The sequence below is a fragment of the Ambystoma mexicanum genome, chromosome 12, assembly GCF_040938575.1.
Source record: "Ambystoma mexicanum isolate Mex_15411 chromosome 12, UKY_AmexF1_1, whole genome shotgun sequence".
NCBI classification, from domain to species: domain Eukaryota; kingdom Metazoa; phylum Chordata; class Amphibia; order Caudata; family Ambystomatidae; genus Ambystoma; species Ambystoma mexicanum.
In genome coordinates, this window is record NC_090936.1 from 1827702 (window position 1) to 1850090 (window position 22389).

The 22389-nt window shown below is 50.1% G+C and overlaps 1 protein-coding gene across 5 annotated transcripts in view; it reads right to left on the bottom strand.

Annotated features, from left to right (window-relative positions):
- Positions 1–22389, bottom strand: part of UPF2 (UPF2 regulator of nonsense mediated mRNA decay) — a 766220-nt gene that overhangs the window by 290416 nt on the left and 453415 nt on the right. For all 5 annotated transcript variants that reach the window (XM_069627785.1, XM_069627784.1, XM_069627788.1 and 2 more), the window contains exon 15: positions 10038–10221. In XM_069627785.1, the coding sequence (XP_069483886.1) occupies positions 10038–10221 (184 nt within the window). The remainder of the gene's footprint in view (positions 1–10037; positions 10222–22389) is intronic.

Genomic DNA, 22389 nt, shown 5'->3' on the forward strand with positions numbered 1-22389 from the left:
CTTTTTAGGTACGAAGAACAAAGCGGAAGAGACTGGTGACTTTGATGGGCGAATGAAACCATTGGCCAGGTATTGATCCAAATACTGGCGCAAATGCAGGTTCTCAGGTTCAGTAAGAGCATAAATCCTACTACAAGGTAGTTGTGCATTGGGTACCAAGTCGATTTGGCAATCGTAAGATCGATGGGGAGGTAAGGTGTTAGCCTGCTCTTTCTGAAAAACGTCTTGGAATTCTTGGTATTCAGATGGTAGCTGTACAGGGGTGGAAGTTACAGAGGCTAGATCCATAGCTGGATTCCTTGGGTAACAGGTTGGTTCACAATCAGGAAAAGTTATCTTCTTTGCTCACCAGTCTATTCTCGGATTATGTGTTTCTAACCAAGGGATTCCAAGAAGTACTTGAAATTGTGGGGCCTTGATCACATCAAACACGATTGCTTCCCGATGTCCGTCCTGACCCACCAGAGTGATTTCAACTGTGGAATGCGTTACAGGCCCTAAGGCTATTTCGGTTCCATCAACTGTAGTAATTACATCTTGGGTTACTTTCGGGCGGAGAGGAAGCTTAATCCTGGAAGCCAATTCACGGTCTATGTAATTTCCAATAGCTCCACTGTCTATGTATGCTTTTATAGCATGGAACTGCTGAGGCTGTTTTGGGTTCATAAGCACCATTGGCATGACAAAATGCGAGGTCAAAGAGTTTGTTTTCAAGCTCGGCAAGCGGACCCCTACGCTTGTCGGGCTAGGTCGTTTCCCGAACCAGGTGTCAATAACTCGTTATCAGTGGCTCCAACCACCTTCTTGGGTGGTTTAACTGGACAACTTTGAAGGAAGTGACCGGAAGTTCCGCAATACAGACAAAGTTGCATTTGTCGCCTTCTCTCTCGTTCCTTCTGCGTTAATGGTCCTTTAACACTGCCAATTTGCATAGGTTCGGAAACGTCAGTACTCTTGGAGTTAACGTGGGTCTTGATAGGTACTCTGGTTTCATACTTGAGCCGATCTGCTTTTCTATTTTGAAGTCCGTGATCAAGTTGAACCACTAAGTCTATGTAGTCTGCGCAGGCCTGGGGTGGATCTACTATCTGAGCTATAACATCTTTAAGCTCTCCGCGCAGGCCTCGATGAAACAATGTGACCCTTTTATTTTCAGGCCATCCGGTTTCCACAACTAGTCTATTAAAGGTGGCGATATAGGACAAAAGATCCTGATTACCTTGTCGTAAGGATAGCAGTTCGTTGTCAAGGGCCTGTCCCTGCGAGTGTCGAGCGAACAATCTTTCCATGCTGGCCTGGAAGCCCTGGAAATCCCGGAGAATGGGATCATCCTGATTTACCAATGGAATAGACCAATCGGCAGCACAGCCACTGAGGTAAGATAGTACAAAGGCTACTTTGGTCTGGTCGTTGGCGAAGGCCCCGGGCCTGCATAAAAAGTGTAAACAGCATTAGTTCATAAAAACGGCATATTTCTTGGGATCCCCCGCAAAACGTTCCGGCGGGGCCAAAGGCATGTGTCCAGGTAGATTGATTTGTACCGGGTTATTCGAACCCATTGTTGTAGAAATATCTCCGGAAACAGGTAAAGGAGTGTGCTCTGCCTGGCCCTGCAATAACCTTTTGGCCAGATCATCGGTTCTTTCCTTGGATAGGATTAGTTCCCTTCTGAGAGCATTAGTCTCCTGGCGGGCTGAGTGCACTTCTGCCCGTAATTCCCCTAAAAGATGGGCCAGCTGATCTGTCTCGGAAGTCTCCATAGCGCCCAGGTGGGAAATTGTGGTAGGGCTTCGCGTTCTGTAACGCTCACCTGGTTCCCACGGAGGCGCGGCGTCGAAGGCGCAGAACTCTGAAGATGGACAGGAAGGGCCCCTCTATTCTGGCTTCCCTGGCTCGTTGGATACCCTCCTGTGCGTGAAAAGGGAGTATTACCAACTGTGGAACAATGCTCAAGCCTCCCACTCCCTTCCAACCCTCCACGATACCTCCTCCACGATTCCCCGTGAAGCCTCACACCTTAGGGTTTGGAAGGATGAGCTCTCCATCCTGCTTCTGATGCAGGGGCGCGTTGAAACCCAGTTACTTCACTGGATTGAGGATTGATGGGAGTTCAGGTAAGCTTGACTGTTCAGGTAAGGCGCTGTAAAAGTTCTGTTCAAAAGTTCAAGCTTAATAATAATGTTCGTTGTCTAATTGCAGCAAGCGCTAATGCTTATGTCTTTTTCCCCTGAGGGGCCGGGGTTCGGAGTGCCGGAGATATGGCGCCGACCCGAAGTGAAACAGTTCTGGATGAGCGCTCAGGTAATGTCTTCGCATTCGCTCATTCAATGTCTTTGTCTTTTTTCCCCATAGGGGCCGGGGTCCGGAGATGCCAGGAAGCGGCAGGACCCGAAATGCAGTGGGAATAATCCAACAGGTAAGACTTAAAAGGAAACTGAGCTTTCCTTATTCCTTTTCTCCCTCTCACCTTTGTTCTTGTCTTTTTTCCTCTAGGCGCCGGGGCGTAGCTGAATCCGGAAGATCGCTGCTGAAGATGGAAGCGCCTTGCAAAGGTGAGTAAAATGCAGCGCTGCAGCGATCGAAACGAAATGCCTTTAAAATGATGTCTTTCTTTTAAGGGCCGTTGGAGAAATGACTCCGGGATGCAGATTTAGCAGGTAAGGGCTTTTCTTCTCCTATTCTCTTCCTTTCTCCCCTTGCAGGTGTTCCAGGGTGCTGGCAGGCGTGGCTGAAGTCAGGATGCAGGAGCTGACACGGTGAGCGTCCAGCTGCTAGGTGCAGAACAACGCGAAGCATGTGTGGCTGTTCGGGTGGGGTTTAAATAGCCTTGGAAGAAGTTCCTGGTATGTATCCTTCCACCAATCAGGTATGTATCCTTCCCCGACCACACCCGGGTGGTGAAGTAGTCCTACAGGTTAAGTAGTCCCATTCAGGCCTCAAGAGGGCCTGGATGAAGCAGCAAGGTCTGCATCAGGTAAGTGTGCACCCAAGCACTTAAACACATATCCTCTTCTATGAGCCTGGCGCCTAAGGCGCCAGGACTGGGGTCCGCTATGAGCCTGGCGCCTAAGGCGCCAGGACTGAGTCCAAAGGGCCCCGACTTGGGCCCGCTAAGACTTCCCTGGGGAAAATGATGTCTGCCTCTGGGGTTGCTGGGCCCGGCCTGGCTCCTTAGAGGTAGGCATCATGACAGTAATAAGCAGCGCTCAGATGCCTGAGGTTTCGTAGCGCTATATAAATGCAAAATTATTATTTATGTTGTTCAAAGTTTATTGCAATCCACACAATGCCCTTGTGTCGGAGGATTACTCAGATTAATTACAGCACTGTGACAAATAGTTTGTTTTCGTCCCTTATCCCCAAGGGGGAGCCACTCCCTTTGAGGATAGGGAGGTGATCCCGCTAAGCAAGACCCTCCCCTAGGGGTCTGGGCAAATCGGTCCTCAATGGGAGGGACTCCACCATAGGGGACGAAGACTCCCGTTCCGATGAGGATCTTCTTAGATCAAATACCATATCTGCTGATATGGGACTGCCAGCTATGAACATTAATCCGTCATCCTTATATTTGGCTTCAGGTAATGTGGGCACAAACCAGCCATACAAAGGAAAAGGAAATGTCTCTTTAAAAAAGAGACCGATATAACTGGGACAAGTAAATCTTGTGAGGAGAAAGCCTGGTACGCAGGGGATGCCATCAACCACCCCTGCCCCCCAAACACAATTACGCCTTGAAGAGGTGAGGCAGAACCAAGCCACAGAGCTCACGACTTTTGGACAGGCGAAGAACGCCAGAGTGAGATGCCAGAGAGCCAACGAATCCTGCAACTTGAGAACCGGTGCCGAACAGGAACCGAACACCAGGGCAAGGTGGTGGCATGACCAGAGCTGCATCGTGGTGCGTCGATCCTCGAGAGCGGTCGAAGGATCCCTCGAGTCAAGACAAATCTTCGAAGAAGTCAATGATGCCGAAAGACTCATCGGACCCAAAAAAGTCGGAGGCCAAAAGCGTCAAAGCCCTTGACGTCGACGAAACGTTGGGCGCCACTATCGAAGATTACAGAGAAATTATATACACCACTACCAAGAACTTTTTTTTGAAATCACTTTCTTCCATTTATGAGGAAGCAGAACATTCCTCTGATGATTTACGTCCCTTTGGCCTAGAATATGGAACACCTGGGGTCCCTGAACCCTTGATCCGAGGAATCAAGGAAAAATAAATGCATGTGGACTAGATACATCCCCAGAATTAGAATTTGGGAGAGCTGATCCTACTGACGATGCAGAAGGGTCTTATAGACATTTAATGTCCAGGGGGTGGAAAAGACCCAGACCAATATATGAGCAGGATGATCTTACAGATATCCTAGATAAAGGACTCAAGGAGGATCTTATTCTTCCTTTTCATCTGGCTCTACATAGGCGAGTAAATACAAATTGGGAGACGCCAGAATTAATTCTGGCAGTAATTAAAAAACTAACATCCAAATACAGGGTGTGCAGTAGTGACCCCAGTTAAATGACGAAGCATCCCACTCCTGAAAGTTTTGTAGTGCAGGCGGTCACATCCACCTCAAAACAAAATGCATACCAGACTATTCCCCCAGACAGGGATGACAAGCGTTACAATGCTTAGGCCAGGAAGGTCTCTGCGGGGAGTATGGCCCTAAAGTCAGTGAATGCAATGTGCTCTTTGGCCAGGTTCACTTACACTATTTGGGAACATATAGCAATGGCAGCTGAGCATACCCCCGAAGGGGACAAAAGCGACAGATTTTAAAATCTAGTCAAGGATGGGAAGGACGCGATGTGCGAATCCCTCCAGACAGGTCTCGACACTGCTGACAGTATCAGGTCAACGGTGGCTAGTACAGTAATGCACAGATTTGCCTGGTTAAGTAAGTCCAGTTTTGCTCCTGATGTGCAATCCAGACTTCTTAACATGCCTTTTGATGTCACACATTTATTTGGTAGCAAGACTGACGAGAGCGTGGAGAAACTGCAGACCTCCAAAGCAGCAGCCAAATCCCTTGGTGCTGCTATTACACAGCCACAAGATTACCACACCGGTACACCTTGGAGGGTAGGTCCTTCTGCTTTTTCTCCTCAGTTGGAAGGGGGAGAAGACTGTCCAATCAAAGAGGTCAAGAAAGATTCCCCCGTGGTGTACGGGGAAGAGGTACTAAGACCGCCCAGACAGTGGCCATCTTACCATCAGCCACTTCTCCAGCCGCCTCAAAGCCTCTCTGAGGCCTTAGTTCACAAGACCCCAGCGGAAGGCACTCTCACAGCATCTGAAAGAATGGAGAGGCATTTATTCAGATGCATGGGCATTGGAAACAGTTGCCCAGGGTTACGGCCATCCCTTTCTATAAAAGCCTCAGTCATCTACCGGGGAACAGCTTTTTCAAAGTTTCAGATCTGCTCCTTATGCAGGACATCTTGACCCTGCTAGAGAAACGTGCTATAAAACCGGTACCTGTAGCGGAGTGGAACCAGGGTTGGTACTCACTGTACTTACTAATTCCCAAGAAGGATGGAGGATTGAGACCCATTTTGGACTTCAGAGACTTAAATTCCTCAGGAAGGACAAGTTCAAGATAGTTACCCTTTCTCAGATCCTTCAGGCCCTCCAACTTCAGGATTGGTTGGTATCTCTGGACCTTCGGGGTGCTTACTTTCAAGTGCCAATACATCTGAAGCACAGGAAATACCTGAGGTTTGCAATTGGCGGCTCTCATTATCAGTTTTGGGTTCTGCCATTTGGGCTGACCTCCGCCCGAGGGTTTTCACCAAGTTGATGGCGGTGTTGGCAGCGAGTCTCAGGCGAGGGGGATTCACGTCTACCCCTACCTGGATGATTGGCTGATCAGGGCCAGTTCCCTGAAACAGGCCTTGGAACATCTCAGCTACACCGGTCATTCTCTCCACGGACTGGGCTTCTCCCACAACTTCAAGAAGTCCCACATACCACCTCAAAGGCTCCAATTCATTAGAGCAGTCCTCGATGCACCCCTGGGAAACGTTTTGCCACCAGTAGTGAGGGCTCAAGACATTGATGGTCTCCAAATTCCAAATTGCCCAGCGTCTCCCGGCCTTCGACTGAGGTTGCTCAGCTTCAGAGCATCCTGCATTTTTCTGGTGCCAGACGCTCGCCTGAGATTGAGATCTCTCCAGTGGGCTCTCAGGACTCAATGGTCTCAATTCTCAGGCAGGATGTCAGATCTCCTTCAGGTTCCAAGCAGGATCGCAGAGGATCTCCTGTGGTGGGCCTGCGAGGACAACATTCTAAAGGGGGAACCTTTTTGGCAGCCATGGCCTGAGATAAAGGTAGTAACGGATGCCTCACTCATAGGGTGGAGAGCACATACCAACGATCTGACAATCAGCGGTTGTTGGTCTCCATCAGAGTCCAAACTAAATATCAACCTTTTGGAGCAGAGGGCAATCAGACTAGTGCAGAAGGCCTTTCTGCCCTCTCTGCGGGATAGAATGTCCAGATAATGACAGACAACACAGTGGCCATGTACTACCTCAACAAGAAAGGAGGTATAGGGTCACTACCACTGTGCAGAGAGGCAATGCAGCTCTGGTTCTGGGCAATTCAAGAAGGAATCTCGCCATCAGCAGTTCACTTTGCCGGAGTGGAGACTATGGCGGCGGACGGTCTGAGCAAGAAGAGACCAGTCTCCCACGTGTGGGAACTAGCTCAGGAAGTCCTTCAAGAAATTTCCACCCTTTGGGGAAGCCCTCAAGTGGGTCTGTTCGCGACCGGTGTCAACCGTAAATGCGAATTGTACCTCAAGGGAATTTCCCCTAAGAGGAGCTCTAGGGGACGCGTTCATAGTGAACTGGGAGTTTCCACTCCTGTACACGTTTCCTCCCGTCATTCCTTAAGGATCCTTTTACATGTAGTACACATATGATGTTATCATTCTCATTACACCTGGCCAATCTGGGGCTCCAGGTTGGTACCATTAAGGGGTATCTGGCAGCTCTCTCCATTTTTAAGCACCCCTCTAAAGAGGTATCTTACTTCAAGATCCCACTTGTGATTCAAGTCTTAAAAGGACTGAAATAGATTTCCTCTGGCCCCATTTCAAGTCCCAATTTGGGACCGCCACTTGGGGTTGACATTTCTAATGTGTGCTCCTTTGAGCCTATCCATTCCTGTCCTTTAAGGTTATTAACTTTAAAGACCATCCTTTTAGTGGCCATCACATCAACCTGAAGAGGGAGTAAACTTCAAGCCTTCTCCTGCAAGCCTCCTTATACAATCTTCTGTAAGTACAAGGTAACCTACCTTCTTAACCAAGATTGTGTCTGAGTTCCATTTAACTCAGAACATCATTTTACCTTCATTTTATCCTCCTCCTCATCCTGGAAAGGAAGAGGAGAGGTTACACTGGCTTGGTACAAGGCGTGCACTGAGTTTCTACATCTCCAGGATGTCTAAACTAAGACACAATGACCAACTTTTTGTAGGCTACATGGGCCACAAGTTGGGTATGGCAATTTCGAAACAAACTTTATCAAGATGGATCATCTTACGAATATCTGAATGCTACAGATTAGCGGGAAAGGATCCTCCGGAAGGACTTAGAGCTCTTTCGACCAGGGGCATGGCTACCTCCTCTGCATTACAGCCACATGGTTATCCGTACACACTTTAACCAAACACTATAATCTGGACTCTCAAGCCGGGAAGGTTTATTTTGAAAAGCAGCGCTACATTCTGTGCACACAGCTATAAAGGACCTCCTAAATTATCATGAGTCTGAAAATTCAGACTCCCTCCTCCAGGAATACATACACTGCTTTGGGAGTTTTTCATAAAATGAAAAATACGTGGCAGGACACAATCCATTCAAAGAACAAGTTACTTATCCATGGCAACGTTCTTCCGACTGGATGTTCCTCCCACGTATTCTGCATCTCCCCCTCCCAACCTGCGCCGCAGTAGAATTTTCCATGTGATTACAGCCTTTGCTCTTTCAGAAGGAGTAACTGTCGGGAGTATGATATCCTATACATGTTAAAAACAGAACTGAAGCCAACGGTCGCTGCGCACGCAATATACCATCGATGATGTTGACATTGAGATAGAGGCCTCCAAGGCCCATCGAGTCGACAGGCATCGACACACAGGGCCCTCTGCGGGGGAAACAATTCTGAAGCAGCTTTAGCTGGATATAGAAATATCATAAGATGAGGAATACGTGGGAGGAACATCCAATCGAAAGAACATTACCAAGGGTAAGAAACTTGTTCATTCTAAACAGAGACATTGGAGTATCAATAACCACAGGATATAAGATAATGACTCAAAGAGAAAGCTGCTGGAATGACGGCAAGAGAGACGACCAAGAGAATAGACTTTCTTTCGGCCCATTTGGAGTCATTCATGTTAGTGGTAGGGTTGAGTTGGAACAGAGGACAGTTACTTTTGGACTTCCTGGCGACAGACAAGCGCCTTTAGTTAATTTAGATAGGCAGTGTGATCCCTTAAGTAATAGGGAAAAATCAGCCTTTTACTTATAATTTCATTAAAGAAAGGTAACATGTACTTAATGTGGCAGACTCCTCCTTCCGACCCAGTGATACAAAAGTATCCCCATTTCACTGCATTGTAAGATGCTGTGTGCAATGTGAAATACAGAAGAGGGAAACAGTTCCCCAGTACGGATCGTTTGAAGGACTGATCAGTTTCTCCATAACAAGGAACAATAGCCAAGGGAAGTGAAGCTGAAGGCTATACTTCCCTTCAAAAAGTCAGAACAGGTTCAAAAACAGCAAAAAGAGAAGGGGTACATAGAAACTACAGAAGGGGTACCTAGAAACTATGGAGGGAAAGTTGCAAAAGAGAAATCTTTCCTAACGTCTATCCCACCTCCACATCCCCAGAAATCTGCCTTACTGCTCGGTCCACACTTACCTTGACAGATTTTGGCTAGATCCAAGTGTCAATTACCCTGTCCATAAACTAGGCTGGCCTCTCAGTACACTCCCACAGGGCTGGTCCTGCAAATCCATCTCAACTGTTAGTTAGTATGCTGAGGTTAACACAGACTGTGATCCCTAAATTATTTCATAAATGCCTCATAAGAGGAACATGGAGGACTGGAAGGGTTCTGGAAATACCCCATATACCCCTCTGGGTAGCACGTCATGCAAGGGTAGGCCTCCTGGTCCCCAGAGTCCCTCGGATCATCCAAGGTGAGCTCTCTAATGCATCTTCATTCCAGTGGCACTTCTTTATAAGGCTTATTCTTTATCTGACACACCTTCTACCGACTCTTCAGCTATGCTGGGAGGATTTGGACCTTACTAATAAAGCACTAGTTTCTTTGCAGATGCAAGTAATCAAGCAGGAACCGCAGTATGTTGAATCAAGCCCCCATGAATACAAAAACATGGATCTTTGCAAATAGTCCTGGAATTAAGAATTCGGAGGTTAACACAAGGACTGTTATGCAGAGAACATACAATAAAAAATACCAATAGGACTTTCAGTAGCAGAGCACTGAGCCTATGATGCAATAGTTGGAGCAGAAGAGGACTGAATCAGGGCGATTGGCTATTTTATTAGCTGTTTTACCTGTTACTGTATTGCTAACAAGGATTTTCACCAAGACAGCGAAATATTGAAAGTACGCACACCTCTGAAAGCCATGGCCGGAGAACTAGTGTGTTTACAAATGCAGGGAGGGGTGCAACAGGTGATAGTTTGGTGACTGGATAATGGAGGTAGGGATGAGGTGGACAATGGTGGAGCAGAGGAGAGGGATAGTGAAACGCAAGCAATTAAAAGGAGGAGTGGTGGCGGTGATGGGTAGGGAGTTGGCTGGAGGGCAGCAGTGGATGGTTGAGTGGTGCTGTTAATGTAGAAGACAGGAGATTTCAGTTGTCCCTGAGCTCAACACCAGCAACTCAACACTTGTGTTTAATAATGTAAACACAATGTTGCAGCTTTTTTTATTTAAATGCATGCATTTTAGTACAATAACACAAAAATGCAATCATTCCATTATCACCTAGTTTTATCAAGAACTCCTGTTCTAGATCCTGGACCTGCTTGGTTGCATCTTCTAGGGAGTTGCAGAGTTTGATCTTTGGTCGCAGTAGCTCTAGCGTGTCGCTGATCATGTAATCAATATCAATGGGGAACGGGTGATCCTTTGTCCAGATGTCCAGACTTTTCTTCCACCAAACGTATCGCTGGAAAGGAACCAAAGAAGTTAAACTGGCATTAAATGTATCCGCATTAACATTTCTTACCACAAAAGGCATGTAAGCACTCAAATTTATCAACACGTCGTGAATGTAGGTTCATCCACTACACCTGAAGAAAAAGGTGAGATCTCTAGTAACATTAACCTACTGGCACAATTTCACCAGCAAATTGTCAAGCTAAGAGAAAACCTCCACACCTGCCATCCGCAAGTGGGATGCAACATCCGCAATTACTGTGGTGAAGGCTCTTGAAACCAATGTCGTCCCGAACAGCAACAAGATGAACTCCCAGTGTTGCCATGGCACTGCAACGCACAGGAATGTTCTGTGGGCCAGAAGAATGGGGATTTGAAGGTAATCCTGGTGGCCTAATAAGAAACAAGTTACTTACCTGTAATTGTTGTTCTCCAGCATGGGTCTGGCATGGATTCACATGCTCATGAATACTCCCAGTCAGGCCGGGAATCCTCGGTAAAAAAAAAAAAAAACGGTTTCACTTTCATTGTTAAACTGTCTTTTTCCTACAAACCAATTACTGAGCTCTGGGTCATACTGCCACCAGCCAACGACTGCCATCTCTCCAAGCCCTTTCCCTGACAGCCATCTTCAGATTTGGTGGCACGTAAAGTGGCAGTATGACCAAGAAGAGGGGCAGGCGGGAGGGTTTGCATGTGAATCCATGCCAGACCCATGCTGAAGAACAAAAGTTTCAGGTAAGTAACTTGTTCCGTTTCCAGCATGGGGTATGGCATGGATTCACATGCTCGTGAATAATGAATACATAGCAGTACAACATTACACATCCACGCGAGGTGGCAAGGCTCAACAGAAGCAATCAACTGTTACCTCTAGACCGGACTCACCTTCAAGCAAACAGGTTGCTTAGCACTGATTGATCGACTCTGCACTCCTCCCTGGAATCCCTGTCAATGCAGTAGAATCTCGTGAAGGTGTGCGTCGACCTCCACGTAGCAGCCCTGAAAATGTCCAGCAGGGGCACACCAGACAGGAACGCCGTTGTAGCAGCAATAGCTCTGGTAGAATATGCTCTTGGACAGCCAGGCAACGGTCGTTTTGCCAACCAGTGACAATGAGTGATGCATGCGCAGAGCCACCTGGAAATGGAAGCCTTACACAGGGCCTTACCAGGGTTCACAGGACCAAAGTTCACAAAAAGCTGAGAAGTCTTCCGGAAACTCTTCCTGTTGGCCACATAAAAACTTCAGCGCTAGCGCCACATCCAGCAAGTCACGAAGTCTTTTCAGCCGGCAACGAAGGCGTCAGAAAAACACAGGCAACACCAATGGTTCGTTGAGATGAAATTCCGACAGCACCTTCGGCATGAAGGAGGGGTGCGTCCGCAGCACCACCCTCGTCTCATGGAAAGTCAGATGGGGCTGCTAACAGGACAGAGCCTGGATCTCACCCACCCTCCTGGCAGAGGTGATGCTCACAAGGAAAGCAGTCTTCGACAAAAGGAACTTGATAGGCGCTTGATGCATAGGCTCAAAGGGGGCCTCCATGAGCCTAGTCAGCACCACATTGGGTACCCATGCCCGGGCCTTCACCAGCGGGAACGATCGGAACAGTCCATAAATGAACTCCTTCACCAGACGGTGTGACCAAAGAGAAGGCCGTCCCGGCGACCTGGTATAGCGTGAGATAGCCGCCAGATGCACTTTGATGGAGGCGTGCGCCAGGCCTGACTTAGTCAATGACAACAAGTACAGCAGGACTTGGGGGTGGGGGCGGGGTTTGGGGGAGGGGCGTGACATTCAGAGGGTTAATCTTCTAAGACCGGCACCAAGTCGCAAAACTCTTCCATTTGTGCCCGTAGCAATTAAGAGTCGACGACGCACTGGTCCTGGCAAAGAACTCCTTGCAATCTGGCGGCAGCACGTACTCGTCAAAATCTAATGCTGCAGGAGCCAGCCCTTCAGGTCCAGCGATTCTGGGTTGTGGTGCAGGATTGCACCTCCTTTCCTGGCGAGAAGGTCCGCGACCACTGGTAGCTTGAATGGAGGTGCCACCGACATGCTGAAAAGGTCCGGGTACCAGATATGCCTCAGCCACGATGGTGCAACGAGGATCATTCTGCACCAACACCGCCTGAGTTGACGGATGACTCATAGTAGTGGCAACAGAGTAAACGCATACAGGAACAGGCCTTCCCAGGGGAAACAGAATGAGTCCCCGATGCTCCCCGGCTGGGGGAACCTGCTGGCAAACCTCTGGCACTTGGTGTTCATCGATGTCGCCAAGAGATCTATCCGGGGACTGCCCCACCTGTGGAAGAGGCTATCCAGTTGATCCTGCCGAAGCTCCCATTCGTGGCAAGAGCACAGCTCCCTTCTGAGAGACTCAGCAACAGTGTTCTTTACTCCAGCGAGGTGAAAAGGAACATCCCCTGGGGGACGGGCCAGTGCCACAGCTCCTGCACCTCTCTGGAGAGCGCTGGGGGCCTGGCGCCCCCCTGCTTCCTGATGTAAAACATTGTGGTGGTATTGTCCGTGAAGACCCTCACCACCTTGCCCTTGAGGGACGGAAGGATTGACTTGAGGGTCCAAAACACTACCCGCAGCTCCAGGACGTTGATGTGGAGCTCCTTCTCCGGGAGCAACAGACCTCCAGGGAAGAGTGTCGAGATGGTCTCCGGGTAAGGGGGGCCAAGGAAGTCTGTGCCTCTGGCGATATTGGAGCGCACACACCACCACCTTATCGCTTGACAGAACTCCTTGTCGGGCAGAATTCGGTCTTTGAAGCTTCCGGACACCTGGACCCAACAGGCGTCCAGGAATTCCTGAAGTGGTTGCATCCGAAACCTGTAGACCCTTATCAGGTATATGCACGATGACGACATGCCGAGCAGTGACTCGCTGGTCCTCACGGTGGCGATCTTCAGTGCTAACAGCCATTGCACTTTGCCCAAAATGGCCGCTATCCTCTTTCCAGAGGGGGCCGCCAAGCAGGAAACAGTGTTGAGTCTGGCCCCGAGGAACAGCGCGTCCTGCGATGGAGTTAAGCAGGACTTTGCATAGTTCACTGGGAACCCCAGATCAGTCAGCTGCTGGACGGTCCTGTCGATTTGGTCAACAGCGATGTCCCTTGAATTGGCCCGGACAAGCCAGTCCTCGAGGTACGGGTACACAAGTATTCCCTGCAGGCGCAGATGGGCCGCCACTGGAGCCATGCACTTCGTAAAGACTCTGGGCGCTGACTTCAGTCTGAATGGGGAGAGCCTTGAACTGGTAGTGCTTCCCCTGTACGACGAAGCACAGGAACTGGCGATATTTTTCGTGACTGGGATGTGAAAGTAAACGTCCTCTAGATCCAACGACGACAGGAAGTCTCCATTCTCCAGTTGGCCGAGCACATGTTACAACGGGACCAGCCTGAATTCTTTGGGGACTTTATGTACTTGTTGACTCGTAGATCGAGAATGGGCCTCCAGCCCCCGGTCGTCTTTCTTACTAAGAAGTATCCGAAGTAAACTCGGAAGCCCAGGAGTCGCTTCGGAATCCGCTTTATCGTCCCTTTTCTTAACATGGCCCGAACCTCTAGCAGCAGCTGAGGGATATGTTGTTCCTGCCGGGTCACCAGTGGTATCCGCGGACACTCGCTGAAACTCAAGTGTGTCCGTGGGCGAGAGCATCCAGCACCCATCGATTGGTGGAGATGTTTTCCCACACGCTGACGAAGTTCGCCAGCTAGCCTTCCATCGGGGTGCGTGGGTGGAGGCCGGCGTGCCACCTTGGGAGCCTTGACGACGACAGCAGCCACCTCTGAAAGCCTTGGAGCAGCCCCTGTAGGCTTCCTCGGGCGAGGAACGGGAGAGCTGGCGGTAAGAGGACGAACCCTTTGAAGATCTGCCTGACTTCCCTCCTGAGGAACGAAAGGACAGACGGTGCTGTTGCAGCATGCCCAGGCACGGGCCGTCTGTCGGTCTTGATGGCCTAAAGAGATTCATCTACTGCCTTTCCGAAGAGATTGTCTCAGTCGAACGGTATGCCCAGGACCCAAGTCTGAACCTATTGCCTAAAGTTGGTGGCCTTCAGCCAGCCATAGCGACGTAGGGAACATGTTTCCCATCTGGCAATGTCCAGGGCCACAGTGATGGCGTAGTCCAACGCCACCTCGCCCTCCTGGAGAATCTCCATCGCCTAGACCCGTTTATCCTCGGGAGGAAAGCCAGTATCGGGGCCATCTTGTACCATAACTCCCAGTCGTACCTGACCAAGATGGCTAAAGCGTTCGCCACCTTGACTGTCGCTGCCCCCGAGTAGATAACCTTTCTACCCACATCGTCCAACTTCCTCCCCTCGGCATCCGGGGGAACAGAGGCTGAGGCCAACGGGTTGGATGACTTCTTCCGCGCAGCCACTGAGACCACAGAGTCAGGTGATGGCTGTGACCGCAGACACTTGGGTGCCGGATGCGGAACCTGGTATTTCTTCTCTAGCCAGTCTCTTTTTGCCGGGGCTGAGGCAGGGTTCCTCAGCAGCGTTAAACCCTTATGCCAGGTGTCACCCAGGAGGGGCAACGCCAGAATGGTCTTGCTTTTCGCGTCCCGGAGTTGATAAAGGAAGCCCTCCTTCGTCTCCTCCGGTGTGAGTTGGAAGAGTTCCGATGCGTAGGCGATAAGAGTGAAAGGAACCCACTTTGTCTGGGGGAAAAGCCCTTGGAGGCGGAGAGCTGCCGCCGCAGTCGTCGCTGTGTCTGTCCCCGTGTCCCTGGGGGGGGCGGGGAAGGCACTGGCGGCTCGAGAGGAGGCGTGAGGTGCCTCTTCCTTTTCTTCAGCGGTGGAGGCCCCAGTGTCAACAGGGTCGTCGCCGGTGGTGCCGTTGGTGGCGGCATCCTCTTCTGTATCTCTGACACCAGTGTGTGGAGGGTCAAAAGAGTGTCATGCGACAGAACTCTGGGAGGTGCCTGGGGAGTGGGGTCGCTGGGCCCTGCGAATGTGTCTTACCCGCCGCCACCTCTGGTGGCAACCACCTCCTGACGTTCCCATCGTCGTCCCCAGCCTCTTCCAGGATGGTGTGGACAGAACCCTCATCCTTCATGTCGGAAGAAGAAATATCCGTGCCCTGGAGTTCTTCTACCCCATCCCCCCTGCCCTTTTTGGGTCCTGAGGGGTCGGTCTCAGGCTAAGGGACGGCATCCTCTTTTAAGGGGTCTTTTCCACTGGTTTGGTCGAAGCCTCCCTCCTGCCCGCCGTGGGGTTACCCTGGACGGGTAAGCCCTTTTCGCCTTCGAAAAGGCGGCCGCCACCAGCTCAATAGAAGATGACGATTTAGCCTGTATCACCTGGGCCTTCACGGGCAGGTCGGATACCTTATCCTGTTTAGCCTTCTCCAGTTTCTCCTGCAGCTTCCCTGAGGTAGCTGACTTTCTCTTCGACAAAGAACTGGAGTGATGGATGGTGACTGAGGTTGCTGGAGATGGAGCGCTTTCTGGCCATCGCGGGACTAGCTTGCAGCGGCGACCCCGATGGAACCGGACTCTCAGTGCGTGGCCTTGTCTTGGGCCCCCACACCCTCAAAGGACTTAGAAGCCCACTCTGGCTGGCTGTATCCAGTAGAGGCATGCCCCTGTGAACCAAACGAGTCAGGCGCCTTGGCTTTGAGCCACGCTGCCAGTCTGATGTGTCGATCCTTTTGTAGTACGCTTGGTAAAGCCACGAGAGATCTCGCAATCTTCTTCCTTGTGCGACAGATGAAGGCAAAGACACTGGGAATGCTTGTCCTCTATGAAAACATTCCGCAAACGGCAGCAGGTCCAGAGCTTGAAGTGGGAGGCTCTGTCCTTCTCCGACATGGTGTGGTATAGAACAGATGGCCTTCTGGAAACTGCGACGAAACACTCGATTACGCCCTTGAGAGGCGAAGAAAGATGACGAAAAATGGATCCCCGTTATTTGGATGTAAAAGCAATGGAGCACACAGGCTCGATCGAACAAAAATTGTGTTTTCCTAGCAAAAAAGCTCGAAAAACACAGAAAGCTCCAAGTGCAAACCATGAGGACTCCCACACTTGGATGTACGGTAAAAATCTGAAGATGGCTGCCAGAGGAGGGGCTTAGGGAGAGGGCAGTCATTGGCAGAGGGCAGTATGACCCAGAGCTCAGTGATTAGTTTATAGGAGAAAAGGTTTGTAAACAAAAGTGAAACTTTTTTTTACAGGAGGATTCCCAGCCTGACGACAGGGAATATTCATGAGCAATATAGAACCCCATTATTTTTGCTCTGTTTTTATGCTACAGGGAAACTGATCAGTCTTTTAGACAATCACTACTGGGAATTCCCTTTTGAATTCCTGTATTTCTTTTGTGCACACAGCATCATACCATGCAGTGTTATGGGGATACTTTTGCATCACCCTAGCATTTTCACATACGGGAATTGGTCACTTCTCCCCAAAAAGGAGCCCCTCCCTCCCTATGAGGCTAAGGAGGTGAGCCTGCTCTGCAACACCCTCCATAGGTGCCAAGGCAAGTTGGACCTCTCTGGGAGGGACTCCCCCCCCCCCCCCACCCCCCCCCCCCAAGGGGACAAGGACTCAGGTTCCTGTGATGCACTCTCTAAGCCAAGTCACTTGATGGCATACATGGGACTAACATACCAAATACTGAGGCTGAAGAGAAAGGAACGCATACTGAAGAAGAGAAGGCCCCCTGGTAGCTTAACACTAGCAGCAGGTGGAGACACAGGAGAACGCGAAGCTCACAAAATTCAGAGTAGCCTATGACAAGCAAAGCAAACGCTGGAAGACAGGCATGGGCGAGCGATGGAAAGGAGATACAACTGGAGTCAGAGATTCAGTGGTGGTGTGACCACGAGATAGTTGTGGTGGGCATCCTGCCAGTGCAACGAGGTGGACACCACCCTGGGGAAACCACAGCAAACGGTATGGCCCCCCCCTGTGGCGATATCAAGAAGCAGGGAGAGAGAATGATAGTTGTATGGGGTGGACGCCTACGAGAACTAACCCAACACGAGAGGGAGAACAGGAAAAGATCCCAGGCCCGTACCCATATTCTGATCCGCCACAATGCCAAAAGACAAGTTGGTGGAAGCAGTCCTATTTTTTACCATTTTGGTGCGCACATTCGAGTTTACTGCATATGGCTACTAAACTTGGCTAGTGCCCTAAAATTGCAGTGCCATGAGAATTCTCGCTTGTTCTTTGGCCATATTGCTGTTTGGCCTTCTTCCTGCCTTGCAGGTCAGGAAATCCCATATAAAGTGATGCTTAACTGCAAAAGCTGCTGCTAAAGCTAGTGAGCCTTTGTGTGTTTATGTGTGGCCCTGGAAGAGGGCTGGGAGTGTCTAGTCCCACTCCAGATCACTGGTGTCACAAAGTCTCCTACTGGGGCGGATGTGAAACCAGTAGTTGTCCCTGATCGGACAACTACTGAGTGTTTGAATGGTGCAGATCATTACCATTGGAGGGTTTGGACAAGGAGGAGCACTTCTACAGCTATTCTTCAGATCTACGTTGGAGCCAAGAATCCCTCAAAGAAGAGCAGGCAGATGACGACTTGAAAACAACTCCCGAAGGAGACCAGCATCCCCTTCCAGTATCCGGCCAGGTGAATCGCAGCTCCTCTGCCTGATCTCTGAAGACCCTGAGCAGTGCTTCTGCCCTTGTACTCGTGGGGCCAACTAGTCTTGACACCTTTTCGAGGATCCAGCCCTTCAGAGACTTCGGAAGTGTTGCCGGACTGCTGGCTCTCTCGTGGTACCTAGCCAGAAGCGTCGTCATTCCGCATTCAGGTCTGGAACTTTGGTGATTGCCAGCTCATGCCACAAGTTGCCTTCTCCCTGAATTTCAGCTTCCTAAGTTCAATGGAACATGTCCTGGAGCAGCTGCTGTGACTGCGACTAGAAGAATGCCGGTCACCTGAAAACGGTGATCAACACTGGACCTCTCCTTCCTCCATCCCGTGAAATGCCCCAAGGATGCCTCTATTGTTGTATTCTGCATTTCTTTGCCGACAGGGATTGCATCTTGAAGTTGCACCCCACCAGAAGAATCAAGAAACTCACAACTCCTTGGCACCTCTCACTAGAAACAAAGGGCAGAGGTTTGAACCCCTAGCGACCACAGATGATTTGCAATTATATCTGGGAAAATCAGTCGGGTGAGGGAGGGGGGGAGGGTCAGTAAGCATCAGTGTGCTGTGACTAATCCCCGGAAGTTGTCACTTTTCGCCCAGGGGGAGCCCCTTCCCATGAGGCCAGGCCGCTACCCGATAGTCCCCCTGGGGGTGGTACTCAGCGAGGGGATCTCATGGGGAGGAAAGCCCCACATGGGATTAGCGACGACCTAGGATTACATGGTATCCACATAGCCCACCTAACACACCTCCCTACTCACTTCAACCGACATTTTTCCCTTATGTTTCTATATGTTTTTGTCATACCACCAATATAGGAAGTACTGGGCTGAGGAAGGAGTGCAGAAGCATAGAATGCACTTCCAAGAATGGGAATGAACAGTCTAATTGTTACCGAAACTTGATAAGGCAGAACCCATTCAAAACTGAAGCAGGAATCCAGAGAGGCGAGAAAAGCCCTCCCTGGAGGAGCTGCCAACCAGTAGAAAGGCACCCTCCCTGGGGGAACCGTGAGGGTGTGAAACCCTCGGCAGAGAACCAAAGCAGCTACAGGAGAGCTTACCAAGCAGTAGGAGAGGTTCTTAGGTGGTCCGACGTTGAAGGACCATGAGGCGAAGCATAGCTGAAAACGTCCAGGCAAGCCAAACAGAAGGACTGCGCGGTCGCAGCAATGTGCACCTGCTGAGAATCTGCAAATGTTGCAGAGAAACCACAGAACGCATGAAGAGCAGAGAAGCCTGAAACAAAGAGCGGAACACCCAGAGACTGACCAGGCCGAGATGGTAGAGATCCTAAAGGTACAAGGGCTAAAGGGGCTGTTGGAAGGGCCACCAGAGGGCACTGGCAGATGCTGGAGCTATGATACTGGGGCATAAGGGAAAAGCGAAGTCCCCTAGCAAAAGGGAACTGCAGCACCATGGGGAGAGAATCCCACACGTCTGGGAACCACATCCATCATCAAATCACTGCACCCGGCAGGATAGTGAACCAGGACTACTGCACCAAATCCAGAGGAATACACTGGTCTGGGACCTGCGCCCATAAGATTGGGGGCTCATGGGAACTGTGAACTTTTGAAGTGCAAAGCAACCCAGGGGAAGGGAGGTATCCACCCTGATGTTATTGGAACAATGAATTGTGAAAGTCTTAGAAGGACCTTGGGGAAGGGAGTAATTCCGTCCAAGTCTTGTGAACTGTGAAGCCAAGAGACCTCAGGAGAAGGAAACCATACCTCCTGGTGTCTTCCCTGAAAACTGTACACTGTGAAACCAATCAGAACAAGGTGAGCGGAAGAGAGTCACTCCCTGGGCACTGTAAGGACATTGAGAACGAAATACCTGCAGAAGGGAGCCATTCTCCAGGAAGCCAGTAGTGAAGCAAAACTATGGTCACTAAGGAATGCTGTTTGAGTTGGAACATTTTCTTTTGCATTGGAACTGAACCCTTACAGCACCACAAGGTGGACCTTTGTGTCCTAGGAAAGGACCCAAGACCTGGAGAAGGGAGCCATTCCCCCTATGATTGGAATGGTGCCTCATTGTCCAGAAGGGAGTCATAGTTCTGGACAAAGTCCACTAGTCTTTTCTTATTAGTTCCAAGTATGAGGGATAGAAGTAGGCATCTTGACACGGTGGTGGACTCTTTATGTACTTGGGCATTCTGACAGACTCCTTAGTTCCTTATTACAGGCAGGGAAACCCCTCTTGGAGTTCGGCAGAGATGAACAAGCTACTTTCTTATCTGGTATTGTTCTTTCGATGGGATGTTCCTCCGACATATTCCACATCTTTGACATTGATTACCACAGCTGTGCTGCTTTGGAACTTTTTCGGCGTAGGCGTCCTGCGTCGATACGCTCCCTCAAGGACCTCTTCCGACGGTCGACGTTACCGGATGTTATATGTAGGACGCACGACGCCCGTAGCCTCAGTTGTAGTTTTTTCCCCCCAGAATGTGTGACACCAATCTCCCGCCAGTATTACTATAGAAAGCCTTGCGGAAACGGAAGCTGCAATTGCCTAAGAAATTCTGTAGAGGGGCAGGTAGGGAGGGTACGATGTGGAATACGTCAGAGGAACATCCCATCAAATAAACAGGTTACTCACCGTAGTGACCACCTTACTCCTAGACCATAGTCCCCTTTCCTCCATACTTATGGGACATTCCTCCGTCCTGTGGGACGGGACGGGAGCACTTTGTACAAGCATCAAAAATGTTACTAAAAGTTTAGTCTTTCCTCTCTTTGTACGCGGGGTACGGCATGCGGCCATAACCCCACCCATCTTAGCTCCGCTCCGCGCATCACCCATCAGTCCTTTTCTATCGGCAGGTCAGAGACCTTTCAGCAACAGAGGAACCTTATTAGAGGGGACGGCGGGCGGCCGTATGGAGGAAAGGGGACTATGGACTAGGAGTAAGGTGGTCACTACGGTGAGTAACCTGGTTATACTCCTACGTCCCGTCCCCTTTCCTCCATACTTATGGGAGATTCCCAAGCACTCCTTACAAGAACTACGGGTGGATGGAAAAAAACCCTATTGAAAAAGGTTCTTCAGCACAGCCTGGCCAAACTGAGCATCAGATCTGGAGCTCAAATCTAGACAATGTTTACAAAAAGCCAATGGGGAGGCCCAAGTAGCTGCTTTTGTGATGGGTCTCCCAAGGGACATATTTTTGAAAGGCAACTGCGGCTGCCTTGCCCCGCACCAGGTGTGCATGAATACCTTTAGAAGGCTGCAGTCCTTGGACAGTGTAAGACTCTATTATACAGGCATTAGAGGCCTGTTTACCTTGTGGATTACCAAAGGTCACCAACAGTTGAGGAGAGCTCCTAAATTCAGATGTTCTGTCTAGATAGAATTTAAGTGCCCTTCTCACATCCAAACAATGCAGAACCCTTTCCGCTTCTGAAGGAGGGTTCGGAAAGAAGACCGGTAGGGAGATTGACTGATTCAGATGGAAATCAGAGACCACCTTCGGCAGGAAAGAAGGATTTGTCCGTAGGACCAGCTTATCCTTGTGAAAAACCAAGAAGGGATGCTCCACCGACAAAGCTTGGAGTTCACTCACACGCCTTGCTGAAGTAACAGCAACCAAAAAGGACACCTTCCACGAAAGGTGCTTGAGGTCCACCGTGGCCATTGGTTCGAAAGGATTATGGAACAACGCCACAAGGACCACATTCAGATCCCACGCCGGGTGTGGTTTGCGAACCGGGTGATAAAGGCGCGTCAAACCCACAAAATGTCTCCTAATCACTAGATTAGACAGAGTAAGAGCATTGGTCCGTGGATAGGTAGGCGGATACCGCCGAAAGATAAGTTCTGCATGACAGAAAGTGAATGCCCGACTCTGCTAGGTGAGATACGAAAGGTTTCCTGACTGCCTTAATAATGCGCATGTTATCAGCAGACAGATTGAGATGTTCTAAGGACCTGAACTCAGGCACCATGCCACCAAGCTGAACGATTGTGGGGAGGGGTGCCACAGCTGTTGATCCCGCTGGTGAAGCAGATCGGGACTCACTGGTAGCCTGATCGGTGGACACACAGACAGGTGTTGAAGTTCTGAGAACCAGAACCTGGCTGGCCACCACGGGGCTATGTGTAGAAGTCAACAGTTCACTGCGTTCTTCAGCTTGCAAATCGTCCGATGAATCAGAGGCAGAGGCGGGAAAGCAAAGGCCCTCATATGTTGTGCCAAGGAATCTCAAGAGTATCCCCAGAGAGGAGGCTCCCAGACCATTTCTGGAAGCATACAGAGGAAGTTTCTCGTTTGTCGACGTTGCGAGGAGGTCCACTTCCGGAGTGCCCAAACGCAGGAAAATCCATGAGAGGATCTCTGCCTTCAGTTCCCACTCGTAGCCGACAATTGTCCGCCGATGGAGGGCGTCTGCCGTGACGTTCAGCTGGCCCGGGATGTGTACTGCTACCAGCCAGACACCATGCCAAACTGCCCACTCCCAAATCTAGATGGACAGGTCCACAAGAGGGGGAGACTTGGTGCCCCCTTGCTTATTGATGTAATGCATTGACAAC